Source organism: Pongo pygmaeus, chromosome 7 (genome assembly GCF_028885625.2).
Source record: "Pongo pygmaeus isolate AG05252 chromosome 7, NHGRI_mPonPyg2-v2.0_pri, whole genome shotgun sequence".
Lineage (NCBI taxonomy): Eukaryota > Metazoa > Chordata > Mammalia > Primates > Hominidae > Pongo > Pongo pygmaeus.
Genome location: NC_072380.2, coordinates 17,618,051 through 17,631,685, shown reverse-complemented (window position 1 = coordinate 17,631,685; position 13,635 = coordinate 17,618,051). Strand labels below are relative to the sequence as shown.

Below are 13,635 nucleotides of genomic sequence, written 5' to 3'. Positions count from 1 at the left end.
AATCATAGCATTGCACTTCTGGCCCCCCAAAACTCATGTCTTTCAAATACTGCAAATTACAAGCAACCTTTCCCAATAGTCCCCCAGATCTTAAATTGTTCCAGCATCAACTCAGAAGTCCAAAGTCTCATCTGAGACTTGAGACAAGTTCCTTACAGCTGTGAGCCTGGAAAATCAAAAACAAGCCTTGGCCATCCCCACCCCTCTAACTTTGCTGGGTGAAGCCCACATGGCTGATCTGAAAGGTTGGAGTTGAATGTCTGTTTCTTTTCCAAGCTGAGGGTGCATACTGCTGGTGGTTCTCTAATTCTGGGATCCCCACATGAGCCCCGTTCCCATGGCTCCCCTAGGCAGTGCCCTGGTAGGGACTCTCTGTGTTAGTTCTGCCCCTGGAGCAGGCTTCTGCCCACACACTCAGGTTTTCTGATACATCCTCTGAAATCTAGGTGGAAGCTAAGCCTCCATCACTCTTGCATTCTGGGAACATGCACACTTGACAACATGTGGAAGCCTCCAAGACTTATAGCTTGTGCCCTCTGGAGCAGCCTCTCTGTTCTACTTATTGGCCTCTTCTGCTCTTATTTGCCCATCTGGAACCACCGCTGGGGCCTTTTAAGTTAAGGCTAGAGCTGGTGCACCTGAGATAGGGGCAGTAGCATCCCGAGGTGGTGCAGGGCAGGAGGGCAGCAGGGCCTGCCCCCCAAAACCATTCTATTCTCCTGAGTCTCTGGGCCTGGGATGGGAGGGGCTCCTCAAAGATTTCCAAAATGGCTATAAGGCCTTTCTCTTATTTTCTTAACTACTAGCACATGATTCAAACAGTCTCTTAGCTATGCCCTTGGATTCTTTTCCCAAAATGCTCTTTCATTCTCTGCCACATGGCCAGGCTTCAGATTTTCCAAACTTTTACTCTCTGCTTCCCTTTTCATAATAAATTCTACCTTTAGGTCATTCCTTTGCTGCTGTAATTGATCTTGAGCCTAAGTTCTTTTTTTTTTTTTTTTTTTTTTTGAGACAGAGTCTCACTCTGTCACCAGGCTGGAGTGCAGTGGCCCGATCTCAGCTCACTGTAAACTCCGTCTCCCGAGTTCAAGCGATTCCCCTGCCTCAGCCTCCCAAGTAGCAGGGACTACAGGCGCACACCACCACACCTGGCTAATTTTTTGTATTGTAATAGAGACAGGGTTTCACCATGTTGGCCAGGCTGGTCTCGATCTCCTGACTTCGTGATCCGCCTGCCTCGGCCTCCTAAAGTGCTGGGATTACAGGCCTGAGCCACCGCACCTGGCTGATCCTAAGCTTTTAAAACCAGCCACACCCACCACTGCTTGAGCACTTTGCTGCTTAGAAATTTCTTCTTTTGGATACCCTAGGACATCACTCTTAAGTGTGGCCTTCCACAAATCCCTAGGGCACGGACACAATGCAGCCAAGTTCTTTGCTAAGGCCTAACAAGGGTGACTTTTCTCCAGTTCCCAATAAGTTATGTTTGCATCTCAGACCTTGTCAGCATGAACTTTACTGTCTATATTTCTAGCAACAGTTTAGTCACAACTATATAACCAATCTCTAAGAAATTCCAAACTTTCCCTCCTCTTCCTATTTTCTTCTGAGCCCTCCAAACTCTTCTGATTCTCTGCCCAGTACCCAGTTCCAAAGCTGCTTCCACAGTTTCAGATATCTTTATAGCAATATCCCACTCCTTGGTACCAATTTTCTGTGTTAGTTCATTTCGCATTGCTATAAAGGAATACCTAGGGCTGCATTGTTTATAAAGAAAAGAGGTTTATTTGGGTCATCATTCTGCAGGCTGTACAAGAAGCATGGAACCAACATCTGCTTCCAATGAAGGCCTCAGGCTGCTTCCACTCAGGGCAGAGGGCAAGGATAACTAGCAGTGCGGAGATCACATGCTGGGGTGGGAGGAGGAGGGACCAGACTCTCTTTAACAAGCAGTTCTTGCTGGAAATAATAGAGAACGCACACATCCCCAACGCATTAATCTCTTCATGAAGGATCTACCCCCAAGGCCCAAACACCTCCCATGAAGCCCTACCTCCCACCACCACCATATGGGGGATCAAAATTCAACTTGAGATGTGGTGGGGACAAACCATATACAAACCATAGCACCTACCTTTGAAAACATAAATCAAATTATGGGTACTTCTCCGTTCAGAAGCCTCCAGTGACTTTCATCTCATCTAGAAGAAAGCCCTAAATCTTCCCATGCCCTACAAGGCTTGGCCATCTCCTGTCCCACACATCACAGCCACAGCCACACTGGCAACCAGTACAAGCCCGTCTTGAAGCTGTTGCACTTGTGGTGTCCCTGGAGTGCACAGGTTTGCTTTCAGCTACCTCTGGGGTTTGCTTCCTCGCTTCAGGCAGGCTTATGGCTATCCATCCAAACAGCATCCTCACACCCCGCCTCAGTCCTCTCCATGTCTCACCCTGTCTTACTGGTTGAATTGTGTCCCCTAAAAAGATATGCTGAAGTCCTAACTCCCAGGTATCTGTGAATGTAACCTCATTAGGGAATGGAGTCTTTGCAAATGTAATCAAGTTTGCATGAGGTCATTAGGGTAGGCTCTCCTCCAACAGAACTGATGTTCTTATGAGAAGACACACACACACATGAAAATGCCATGTAAAGACAGACACAGGGAGAAGATGGTCACATGGCAACAGAGGCAGAGATTGGAGTGCTGCGGCCACAAGCCAAAAAAAATGCCAAGGGGTTGCTGACCACACCCAGAAGCTAGTGGAGGCAGGGAAGGATTCTACCCAGCATCTTAGAAGCTGTGTGGCGCTGCTGACACTGACTTTGGACTACAAGCCTCTGGACTGTGAGCAAACAAACTTCTGCGGTTTTAAATCCTCCCATTCCGGGGTACTTTGTTATGGCAGCCCTAGGAACCTAATAGACCCTGATTCATGATTCTTGATGCCACTTACCACTTCCTTAAATTGTATCTTTACTTCTTTATCTTTCCTCTCCCTTCGCTGAGCACCACAAAGAAAGGGTTTTAGAACCTTGTCTAGGTTTGAAAACCATCAATCCTCTGACCACCAGATCTCTCTCTCTTGCCCTCATACTTTTCTCTTTCTGCGTTTTAGGGATCAGAAATTGTTTTGTATGTCAAACATGCCAGCCAAGATCCTAAATGCTTCAAAGCATTCATTATGTGCATTCATAAACAATAAGGAACTTTAGAATTCTTTTTTCATTAAAATATTTCTGTACTAATTTTTACTCTTTTTTTTCTCAAGAATAAATGAAGACACGAAAATGTCAAAGACTCTTGGTTAGAGAATCCTTGTCATTGTGTCTCTGTCCTTACTTTCTTAGAGATCTGGCTATATTGCCCTCAGACAATAATGAATGTCTTTAGTCCTCCCAGAAAGAAACCCCTTTCACCAGATGCAAAATAAACCCAGGTTACTGAAGACCAGATTAGCTTGGATCAACGTTCTCATGTTGTTCAACAAAACAGCAGTGACAAATCAATATTAACACTTCAATGTTTGCTCCTGACATTCAATAAACATATGTAGGTAATCAAAAGTCAGGAAATACTTGTGATTTTATACCTTTTAATGTGAAAATAGAAGCACCCTATTAATAAACTCGGTGGCATGTATTCCATATAAATGCTGAAAATCAGGTGCTATGATTGATGTCTCCAAGTGGAATCTTGGATTATTTATTACCTGTTTTCATCCCTCAGTTTCATGCCATGGAGTATTATGTGCCTTTCCAGCTACCCATCTTCATGAGGAGAAATAACATTACTTCCAAAAATTTAAAGCATTTTGTAATTGGGAGCAGCCAACTTCACTGGGTCAGGCCAGATGTTCACCCCCACACACACTTGCAGGGAAGTCTTTTCCTCTTAGAAGGCTGTCTTTGGCTAGTTGTGGTGGCTCACGCCTGAAATCCTAGCACTTTTGGAGGCCAAGGTGGGTGGATCACTTGAGGTCAGGAGTTTGAGACCAGCATGGCCAACATGGCGAAACACTGTCTCTACTAAAAATATAAAAATTAGCTGGGCATGGTGGTGCATGTCTGTAGTCCCAGCTACTCGGGAGGCTGAGGCATGAGAATTGCATGAACCTGGGAAGTGGAAGTTGCAGTGAGCTGAGATTGTGCCACTGCACTCCGCCTGGGTGACAGAGCGAGACTCCATCTCAAAAATAATAATAATAATAATAACAACAACAATAAAATAATAATAAAGACTGTCTTTTAGATGTGATCAGAAAAACTAAAAGGCAGTGAAACAAGTTGAGTCGTGGACCTTGTGTCTGTAGTTTGTGCTTTGGGATGGCCCTGAAGGCAGGATATTCCCAAACTGCCAATCGGAGACCGGCACTGGAAGGGCCTCCTGTGTAATCCACTCTCCTTAGTAGCTCCTGGCCACAACTCACGACACAACTCAAAACCAAAAACCATTCTTAATAGGTTTAGCCAAATGGTTACATAACTTAATGAAGCACTGTGTGTTCACTATTGTATCCAAAAATAGTCCGTATATTATAGATATGTGTACTTTTATTTTATTTTTATCTTTATTTTTTTGAGATGGAGTCTCACTCTGTTGCCCGGCTGGAGTGCAGTGGTGCGATCTCGGCTCACTGCAACCTCTGCCTCCCGGGTTCAAGCAGTTCTCTGCCTCAACCTCCCAAGTAGCTGGGATTACACGTGCCCACCACCACGCCTGGCTAATTTTTGTATTTTTAGTAGAGACGGGGTTTCACCATCTTGGCCAGGCTGGTCTTGAACTCCTGACCTCGTGATCCACATGCCTTGGCCTCCCAAAGTGCTGGGATTACAGGCATGAGCCACTGTGCCTGGCCAGATGTGTGTACTTTTATAAACAAAATCTTAGTGCTATTATCACCTAAAATTTATGAACGATTTCTTACATTGTCTGTATTCCGCTTTCTCCAATTGTCTCATAAATGCTTCTTGTTTGTATGGATTACACTTAAAGAAATGGTAAATTTAGTCAGATGTTTGTAATAAACTCACATGGGCCGGGCGAGATCCAGGAGGCAGAATGGAAGCCACTTTCTGAGCCTCTAAGACTGGCAAGTTGGGTATAAACAAAGGAATGGCTGATTTGAAATTATTTTGCCTGGCCATCTCCTGCCCTATTCAAAAAATGATACTACAAATTACATTTCTGCCTTTTCAGCAGTTGCATACAAGGGCCTGCCAGGAGCATTTTAATATTGCATTTTACAAACTGGACTCATGACAACTTCTCTCCGGGCAGAGTTAAGTGTTACTCTCCCAGTAGAAGCTCTGCCTACGTCTTATTAAGCAAAGCTCTAGGCTGAAGGACCCTCATGCTCAACTTCAAGTCCCACAACTATCTTGGATTTTGCAAACTACAATGCGGTATTTTTTTGGCAAATGTAGTTTCCTAGGAAAGAAAGGAACTGGTCAGGATGAACGAGTGGATAAAAATGTGAGCCAGGTCGAGCTGGCTCCAGCATGAAGTTGCATAACAGCAAAAGCTACTTTTCCACTAAATCTAAGCAAAAATTGTGTTGTAGCCCAGGAATTTCAAGAGAGGCTTGAGGCTACCAGGAGGCACCCAGATGAAACATGTACTGTACAAATAACACCCATGGAGTGAATAGAGCAAACAAAACATTTAAATGCTAACAACAATATATAATACACACCACAGTAATACACACACCCAGACACACAGAAAAATAACACCAGACCCTGTGGTCACGGGTGTACAGGACAGGGTGGACCCAGGGCAGGTACACATTCACAAACTCGCAGCGGTCACGGTCCCATACGCGGTACCAAAAAAATGCATTTTCTTCACCATTTCCCATTCAATTAGATAAATATAATATGCCGTGGGGTTTTGATTCGTTTTGAAGTTTCATACACTGACATTTTTGTTCGAAGATCTAGGCAGATCTTGCAAGATTCAAGCCCAAGGTAGTAGACGAAAATACGCCCAGAACTGCGAGGGGAGGGGGAGGTCACCTGGAACTCTGCAACGGAATCAGCGATTGCCGAGCCTAGGTGGCACCCGCTCTCAGCAGCAGAGGTCCCGGCCACGCCGCTGGGAGGTGGAAGCGATCCGAGGCTCCCGCGCCACCTCCCAGACCGACACGTTGACACTGGGGGCTGGACCAGGCGCTGGCTGGGGATGCTTGGTTCGCCCGGAGATGGGGGCTTGGAGAGGTCCTGGTGGGCTCCTAAGGGTCGGGGTAGCTGCTTAGAGGGCTCTCCAGGCAGGGAAAGAGCGGGAGGAAAGGAGACCCCACCAGGAGGGGGCAGGTGCACCGGGCAGGCAGTGGCGCGGGGACTGAGCCACCGAGGGCCGAACGTTAGAGCAAAAGCTGGCAGGAGGGCGGCGGGGGCTTCGGGTCCCGGCTAAAGTCAGGGCACAAGCTAGGTGGCCCCGCGCCCCGAGTCACTCACCATCCTCCAGCGCTTCGTGCACCAGCAGAAGACCAAACAGTAGCCAGACCTTCATCTCGGGAACCTCGAACCTCGGGGCGCAGGAGCGCGGCGGCTGCGCGGGGCGAGGACGCAGGGGAGGCGGCGGGCGAGGGGCGGGCTCCTGGGACGCCGAAGCGGGAGGATTCGGTTTCTTGAGGAGGAACAAGGTTTGGGGGGAAAAGTTGGGGAATTTTTTTTTTTTTTTAGTTCTCTGTGTAATATGACGTCTCCTGCCCCCTGGCGGAGCCGCGGTGCGCAGCACTTCTTCCCAGCGAGGGGAGGAAAGGCTAAGCGTGAAATGTACATTACAACAGCCATTCCTTGAATTTCTCCAACGCTTGGCGTTTTCACCGAGGTTATCAAGTTCAAGAAGGATCAGCGGGTGCTGATGGGGTCACGTTTAACCACGATTGTCCAAATGTTACCAGCGCTCGCCCCACCTACTCAGGCAGAACCTGAGTGCTCTGTAAAAAGTGCTCCCTAAATATTTCTGTTCATTCCATTTCTCTCTCCCACATGCACTCACTCACAGGACCGTTGTCCTGGGTTCTTGCTGCTCCTCTGTGTCTGGCCAGAGTTGGTCTGCTCACCCAGCCCTGTAACTGCTGGTGGGGGTGGGAGGACGGGTTCATGACAGGAATAACGTGGAAAATGAGACTGTGCAGATAACCTGGGCCTGTGGTGGTGAGGCAGGAGAACAGGGAATTAGGGTAAGCACAGACTAGGATATGAGCAGGAGAACAGCAGGTGCAGCCAGTTCGCAGAAGCAAAAGATCAGCAGGTGCAGACAGTTCTAGGCATGATGAGGCGGCACACAGGCCGCATCCTCGCTCCTCTAACAAGGCAGAAGTTTCCACTTTAGCCTCTGATTGGTCGCAGGCCAATCCTTCGTAGGGTGTAACCAGTTGGAGGCCTCTAAAGGGAACCCAAGGGTGTTGCCAAGTTCTTTTCGCTTTATAAAATCCCTGGGGAACGTCAGGCTCTTGTGGCTTGCTGCAGCGCCCTCTGTGAATTGTCTTCTATAAATCTACGCTTTCCTTCCTCTCTTCTGTTGCTTTGTTTTTCCTTGCTTCTTTCTTTCGTTACTCTGTGCATTTCGTTCAATTCTTTGTTCAACAGGCCAAGAACCTGGACAATTCTATCAGGTAACAGTGGGGCAGAGGATACGGGCTTTCACAAGTCCCTCTGCAGAGAGCCATCCTGCGTTTCTGAGCTTGCAGACTCTCATGATCAAAGCAGTTTGCTAGCGGGGGAGATGCCGGTGTGTGTTCCCCCTGGTGAGAAGCAGCCCATCTCATTGTGCTCTTCAGCACCAGGCACTGGTATTAAAGGAAGCTCAATTCTAAATAACAGGAAAGGGATTTGTCCCTCAACACCCAACGAAAGAAGTGCTGCCATTTATAACAAACTAATGCTTCTCAGTCACTTCTGCAGGAGGAACCAAGAATTCTATATTCTGTTGCCAGCTCTAGCCCGAGCTTTGCCACTCACTTGCCTTGTGATGCAGAGAACAGTTGCCTGGGAATAAAGACCAGAGTTCAGATCTTGACACTGGCCCAAACTCTCAACGCCTCTCACAATTCACTTAACCTTCTGGGTTTTAGCATCTCTTGTTTATTAAGAAAGGGAACTAGGCGATTATTTCAACAGGAGTTTGCTATGTGATTAACCTCATGGCTATGAAGGTTAAGACATCATCTATCATAGCTACTTTTAAGGAGTGGACAAGCATTTAGACCACTGCAATGTGGTGTGTCGTATTCTGGGGAGAATTCTGAGCAAAGGACTTGGAGGGTGCTCACAGGAGAGGGTAAATCTGCCTAAGTTGCCCCACCCTGAGATTTCTTTTCATTCTGACCCCATGAATTGACTGCTTAACTCTCACTCCGTGTTGGAGCCTGGGGTTGGGTCTAGATTCCTCCTCTCGGTCGCAGTATCCCCTCCATGCTGACTGTGCATGTGCCAGCTCCGCCTCTCTTATGCCATTATTGTCAAGCTTCACTGCCCTGGCTCAGCTACATTTAGCTTAGAGTGGTCCCTCTTTCTCTTGCCACTTAGAGGCTCTTCTTGGGAGGCTGAGGCGAAAGAGTCATTTGAGCCTGGGAAGCGAGGTTGCAGTGAGCTGAGATGGCACCACTGCACTCCAGCCTGGGCCACAGAGAGAGACTGTCTCAAAATAAATAAATAATAAATAAATAAATAAAAGCAAAGGAGAGAGGCCTCAGAGAATACCCATTCTTCTGCCACCTTGCTCTCAGATTTCTACCATTCAGAACTATAAGAGAATATACTTCTGTTCTTTAAACCACCCAGTCTGTGGTTCTTTGTTATGGTAGCCCCAGCAAATTAATATAGGGGTCTTTATTAGGATGGGAACAGAATTCATAAGAAGTATAACGGCTCCCCAAGACATGTAGCTATTTCATCACAAGGCTTATTATCCTTGAATGAGACAATCTCAAGATGATTTTAAATTTGAAAACAAAAACTGCCCAAGCTGTATTTTTCACAGGTCTTATTTCACTATAAAAATCCACGTGCTTTGTCTCTAGGGTGAGAAAGAATTTTATTATTAGAATGTCGTGTTGATCTTTTCCTTTCCTTTTCCAACAATTACTATAATGTTAGCCAATTCAAATAAGCATTATCTTGCAGCTCTAAATCAAATACAACTTGAAGCCTGCTTTCCCAAGGCCTGATTAATTTTTTTTTGTATGTTTAGCTTGTATCTGGTCACCTTAATGGAACTTCTTAGTAGACTAAATAGTTTTCAGTTGATCTCTTGGGTTTTTAGATAAATGATCACATTACCTGTAACACCCACTTTTCTTTCTTTTCTTTTCTTTTAGATAAGTCTCACTCTGTCTCTTAGGCTGGAGTACACTGGCAGGATCTCAGCTCACTGCAACCTCCACCTCTCGGGTTCAAGCAATTCTCCTGCCTCAGCCTCCTGAGTAGCTGGGACTACAGGTGTGTGCCACCATGTCTGACTAATTTTTGTATTTTTAGTAGAGATGGGGTTTCACTATGTTGGCCAGGCTGGTCTCCAACTCCTGACTTCAAGTGATCCTCCGGCCTCAGCCTCCCCAAGTGCTGGGATTACAGGCGTCAGCTACCGTGCCTGGCCATTTTCATTATCTATTTTAATTAACGGTAGCTTTCTATGCTTACCCATGAAATCTCCCTACTCCATTGCCTTCCGTGCTTTTTATTTGCCCCTTTGAAGTGGTGAATACCATTAGGAATTTGTTAAGTAAGAAAAAATCAGCCAATATTTTGGGCATCCCTTCTCCATCCCCAAGATAAGGACATGTAACTTTTCTAACTAGTCTTCATTAACTACAGACATACAACCAGGATGATTTTTTCACAAAAATCTATCAGGGGAACCCACCGCCAATATTTCAATGTAGGTTCTTTATATTTTGCATAAGTGTTGGCCAGCTGAGAAATAAAGAGAAAGAGTACAAAGAGAGGAATTTTACAGCTGGGCCACTGTGGGTGACATCATATATTGGTAGGACTGTGATGCCCACCTGAGCGTCAAACCAGCAAGCTTTTTATTAAGGGTTTCAAAAGGGGAGGGGGTGTAAGAACACAGAGTAGGTACAAAGATCACATGCTTCAAAGGTCAAAAAGCAGAACAAAGATCACATGCTTCTGAGGGAACAGGACAAAGGGCAAAAGCAGAGCTACTGATAAGGATCCAACAAAGATCACAAGGCAAAGGGCAAAAGCAGAACCACTGATAAAGGTATATGTTCAGCGGTGCATGTATAGTCTTGATAAACATCTTAAACAACAGAAAACAGGGTTCGAGAGCAGAGAACTGGTCTGACCACAAATTTACCAGGGTGGAGTTTTTTCCCCACCCTAGTAAGCTTGAGGGTACTGCAGGAGACCAGGGTGTATCTCAGTCCTTATCTCAACTGCATAAGACAGACATTCCCAGAGCGGCTGTTTATAGACCTCCCCCTAGGAATGCATTCCTTTCCCAGGGCATTAACATTAATATTCCTTGCTAGGAAAAGAATTTAGTGATATCTCTCCTACTTGTATGTCCGTTTATAGGCTCTCTGCAAGATGAAAAGTATGGCTCTTTTTGCCCGACCCTGCAGGCAGTCAGACCTTACGATTGTAACTTCCCTTGTTCCCTAAAAATCGCTGTTATTCTGTTCTTTTTCAAGGTGCACTGATTTCATATGGTTCAAACACACGTTTTACAATCAATTTGCGCAGTTAACACAATTATCACAGTGGTCGTGAGGTGATGTACATCCTCAGCTTGAGAAGATAACAGGATTAAGAGATTAAAGTAAAGACAGGCATAAGAAATTATAAAAGTATTATTTGGGAACTGGTAAATGTCCATGAAATCTTCACAATGTATGTTCCTCTGCCGCGGCTCCAGCTGGTCCCTCCGTTTGAGGTCCCTGACTTCCCACAACATCTCTCCCTTTCTTTTTATATAAATGTGCCACGGCGACAAAGGCTTGTTCATTCTCTCGGTTTTGATGCAGGATTCTTGGACTGGTCTGGCACACTAAAAACAAGCCAATTAAACAGAGAAACATGATTCCAAAATTTGCTACAGTGGAGCCCCCAAGAGACTTAATCCAAGTCGTGGGGTTTAGTCCAGAAAGACTTTCTGCCACCTGATCTGATGCCTCAGCTCCAGGCACAATGGATAAATGAGCTTGAGAGGCTTCAAAAATTTGTTTCTTTAATTTAGTTATGTCCATAAGTAAATTATGTTCCCTGCCCAGAAGGTGACCTTTGACCATTTCCCATGAATGATCAGTCTCATTGTAGGAATACAGTGTGATACAGAAATCAGAAGTATTCCAATTGCACTGCATTTGCATGCAATGTTCGAGACTCCTTAGCCGATCTCCAAGCCAAATAACAGACTGTCTTAAATCAATAATTTGATTAGCTGATTTTTGATCAATGCTCTGTTAGGAATTCCACATTTGGGTGGAATTGGCTTGCCAATCATTAACAAAATAAGCCATTTGAATAGACTGGTGTAATGCCACTCTGGCAGTGGTGGCCAGTTTAGTGACTGTAATTAGGCCCGTGATCACAGCGATTAAAGTGAAAACAAATCTCTTAGATCTTTTGATAATTCATTGTTAGCACTTCATTAATTAAATGTACTGAGGGGGAAGATTCCCAAGGTCTGGGTAAGGTTACTGGTATCCAGATTCCTTCTCGAGCTCGAATCAATATTACACTTTTCCTGAAGTCAAAACGGGAGTTAACACAAGTGTATAAATGACAATTAATGCATTGGACAGTTTGATTATTCGTCCAAATTTTGATATTTCCCACTAACAGCATGTAAGGAGGCTTAACACAACTCTGTATAGGAATAGTCAGGTTGGAGGTAAACAAAGCAGAATGTTTGAATCTATGTTGATACTGAGGGAGAGGAGCGGCGGTGGCAACGCCCGATGTTCTCTGCCGTAAAGAAGCAATCCGAGGTGCCCAGGGATGCGAAGCGGTAGAGGGGCATACCTGGGTCGAGAAGAATTATCATAATGCCAACTGGAGTCCCATAAAGTGGGATCAGCATCAAAAAGAGGAAAAGGGTTCAAAGGGGATCTATCATGGGGTTCAGAATCATGGATGTGAGGGGCGGTAGTGTGAACAACAGACAGAAAAGTTTCTCCTTCCCATATTCACAGTCTGGACATGGCAATAGCCAATTTCCAAAGTTCTGGGTGTTCTGGGCTCAGAATGGGGGAATATCATATGAGGCCCCGGGTGGTAATGCTCTTATCTTCCCACTTTAAGGGAAAGAATGAGCTGAACCTCCTATGCAAAGTAGGATGATGATCCTCGTCTTCCCAATAAGAAATAAAATAAGTAGCCTTCATGCATTCCCTTCCACCAAAGGAACAATTGTTCTTTAAATAGCCCTTTGGTGCCCAGTCTATTACTAAACCATATGAGTCATTTTTTAATACTACTGCATGTGAGTTAACACGATCTTCCCAAATTAAAGTTTTAGATGGGCCCTCAAAATTTTTAGGACGTCGTTTTCCTACAGGTTTATATTGAAAGTATAGGGTATCTCCTATTACTCCCGCTTTCATTTGTCTTAAAGGAGAAAGGGAGAGGCCAGAGACCAAATGTCCCCATTCCCCTGTGGCTAATCTCTCCGGAAGATAAGCAGCCCAGACTTGAGTTTCTAGATGGATGCAACCAGGTGCATGTCCGAGGCACAGAGGAGGGTATTTATAACCTACAGTAACATTAAATGCAGTGCCTTCTTCTCCTGGTTGAGTGGGGCAATGGTCATCTGTAGCTCCAGGCATCCACACACTATCGTTAGTATAGATTTCTGCAGGAGCATCCATCCAGGTGAGAGGTCGAATAAGTGGAGAAAAAGTCACATAAGCCCAATAAGAATAATTTTGTGTAGCAGGTAAATCAGTGTGAGGGGCAACTGGCGAGACAGAAAGTATAAGGAGGAGAATTATTAAATAAAACCTATTTTAAGCAAGATCCAGTGCTGAAGGAGGAAGAGAAGAACAGGGGGATGTTATTTTTAGGCTAATAGAAATGGTGAGTTTTTAGGTTCATAAGGAGAAAAAGAAAGGGAATGAGGAGAAGGGGGATTAGTTAGAGGGGTCTCTGTTGCCATTAAGGAGGATTGAACCAGACCCATTTTGACTTGGCGTGCCAGTCTCTGAGGAGTCGGCAGATGTCTCTTCCCTGTGGTTTTTATTGTCAGTATTCACATGAAGTTTAAGTCTTCTAGTGGGCACCCAGACAGGCGATTGATGATCTCCTGGTGAAACATAAGCATACCCTCTTCCCCACGTTATAAGTGTTCCAGGTTCCCAGGTATTGGTTTGGGAGTTTTTCCATAACACTGGCTTACCTTCATTTAGGGAGAATTTTTTGCCTGTATAATGGCGTTCAGCTGCAGTCAGAGTATTTTCTTTAGGAACATTTAGAAAGTTTAAAGTAAACAATGCTAAGTGTAATTGAGGTAAATTTAGTCATTGGACGGGATGCATGGCCATTTTCCACTCACGGTTTGCATTCTCGAAAGCTAACATACAAAGGAGAATACCTTGAGTGCGCTCATCAGAGATGGATTTTTCAATGGCATCTTGTAATTTAGCCAAAAATTCAGGATA

General features: G+C 45.1%; 1 protein-coding gene across 3 annotated transcripts in view; it reads right to left on the bottom strand.

The window, feature by feature from the left end:
* PDGFRL (platelet derived growth factor receptor like) overlaps positions 1-6,659 on the bottom strand; it is a 66,129-nt gene extending 59,470 nt beyond the window's left edge. For 2 of the 3 annotated variants that reach the window (XM_054498505.2, XM_054498506.2), the window contains exon 1: positions 6,461-6,657. In XM_054498505.2, coding sequence (XP_054354480.1) covers positions 6,461-6,515 — 55 coding nt within the window. In that variant the 5' untranslated portion in view covers positions 6,516-6,657. Of the gene's footprint in view, positions 1-6,460 lie in introns of all 3 variants that reach the window. The other variant, XM_054498504.2, reaches the window with a different exon arrangement.
* Positions 6,660-13,635: the final 6,976 nt, after the last annotated feature.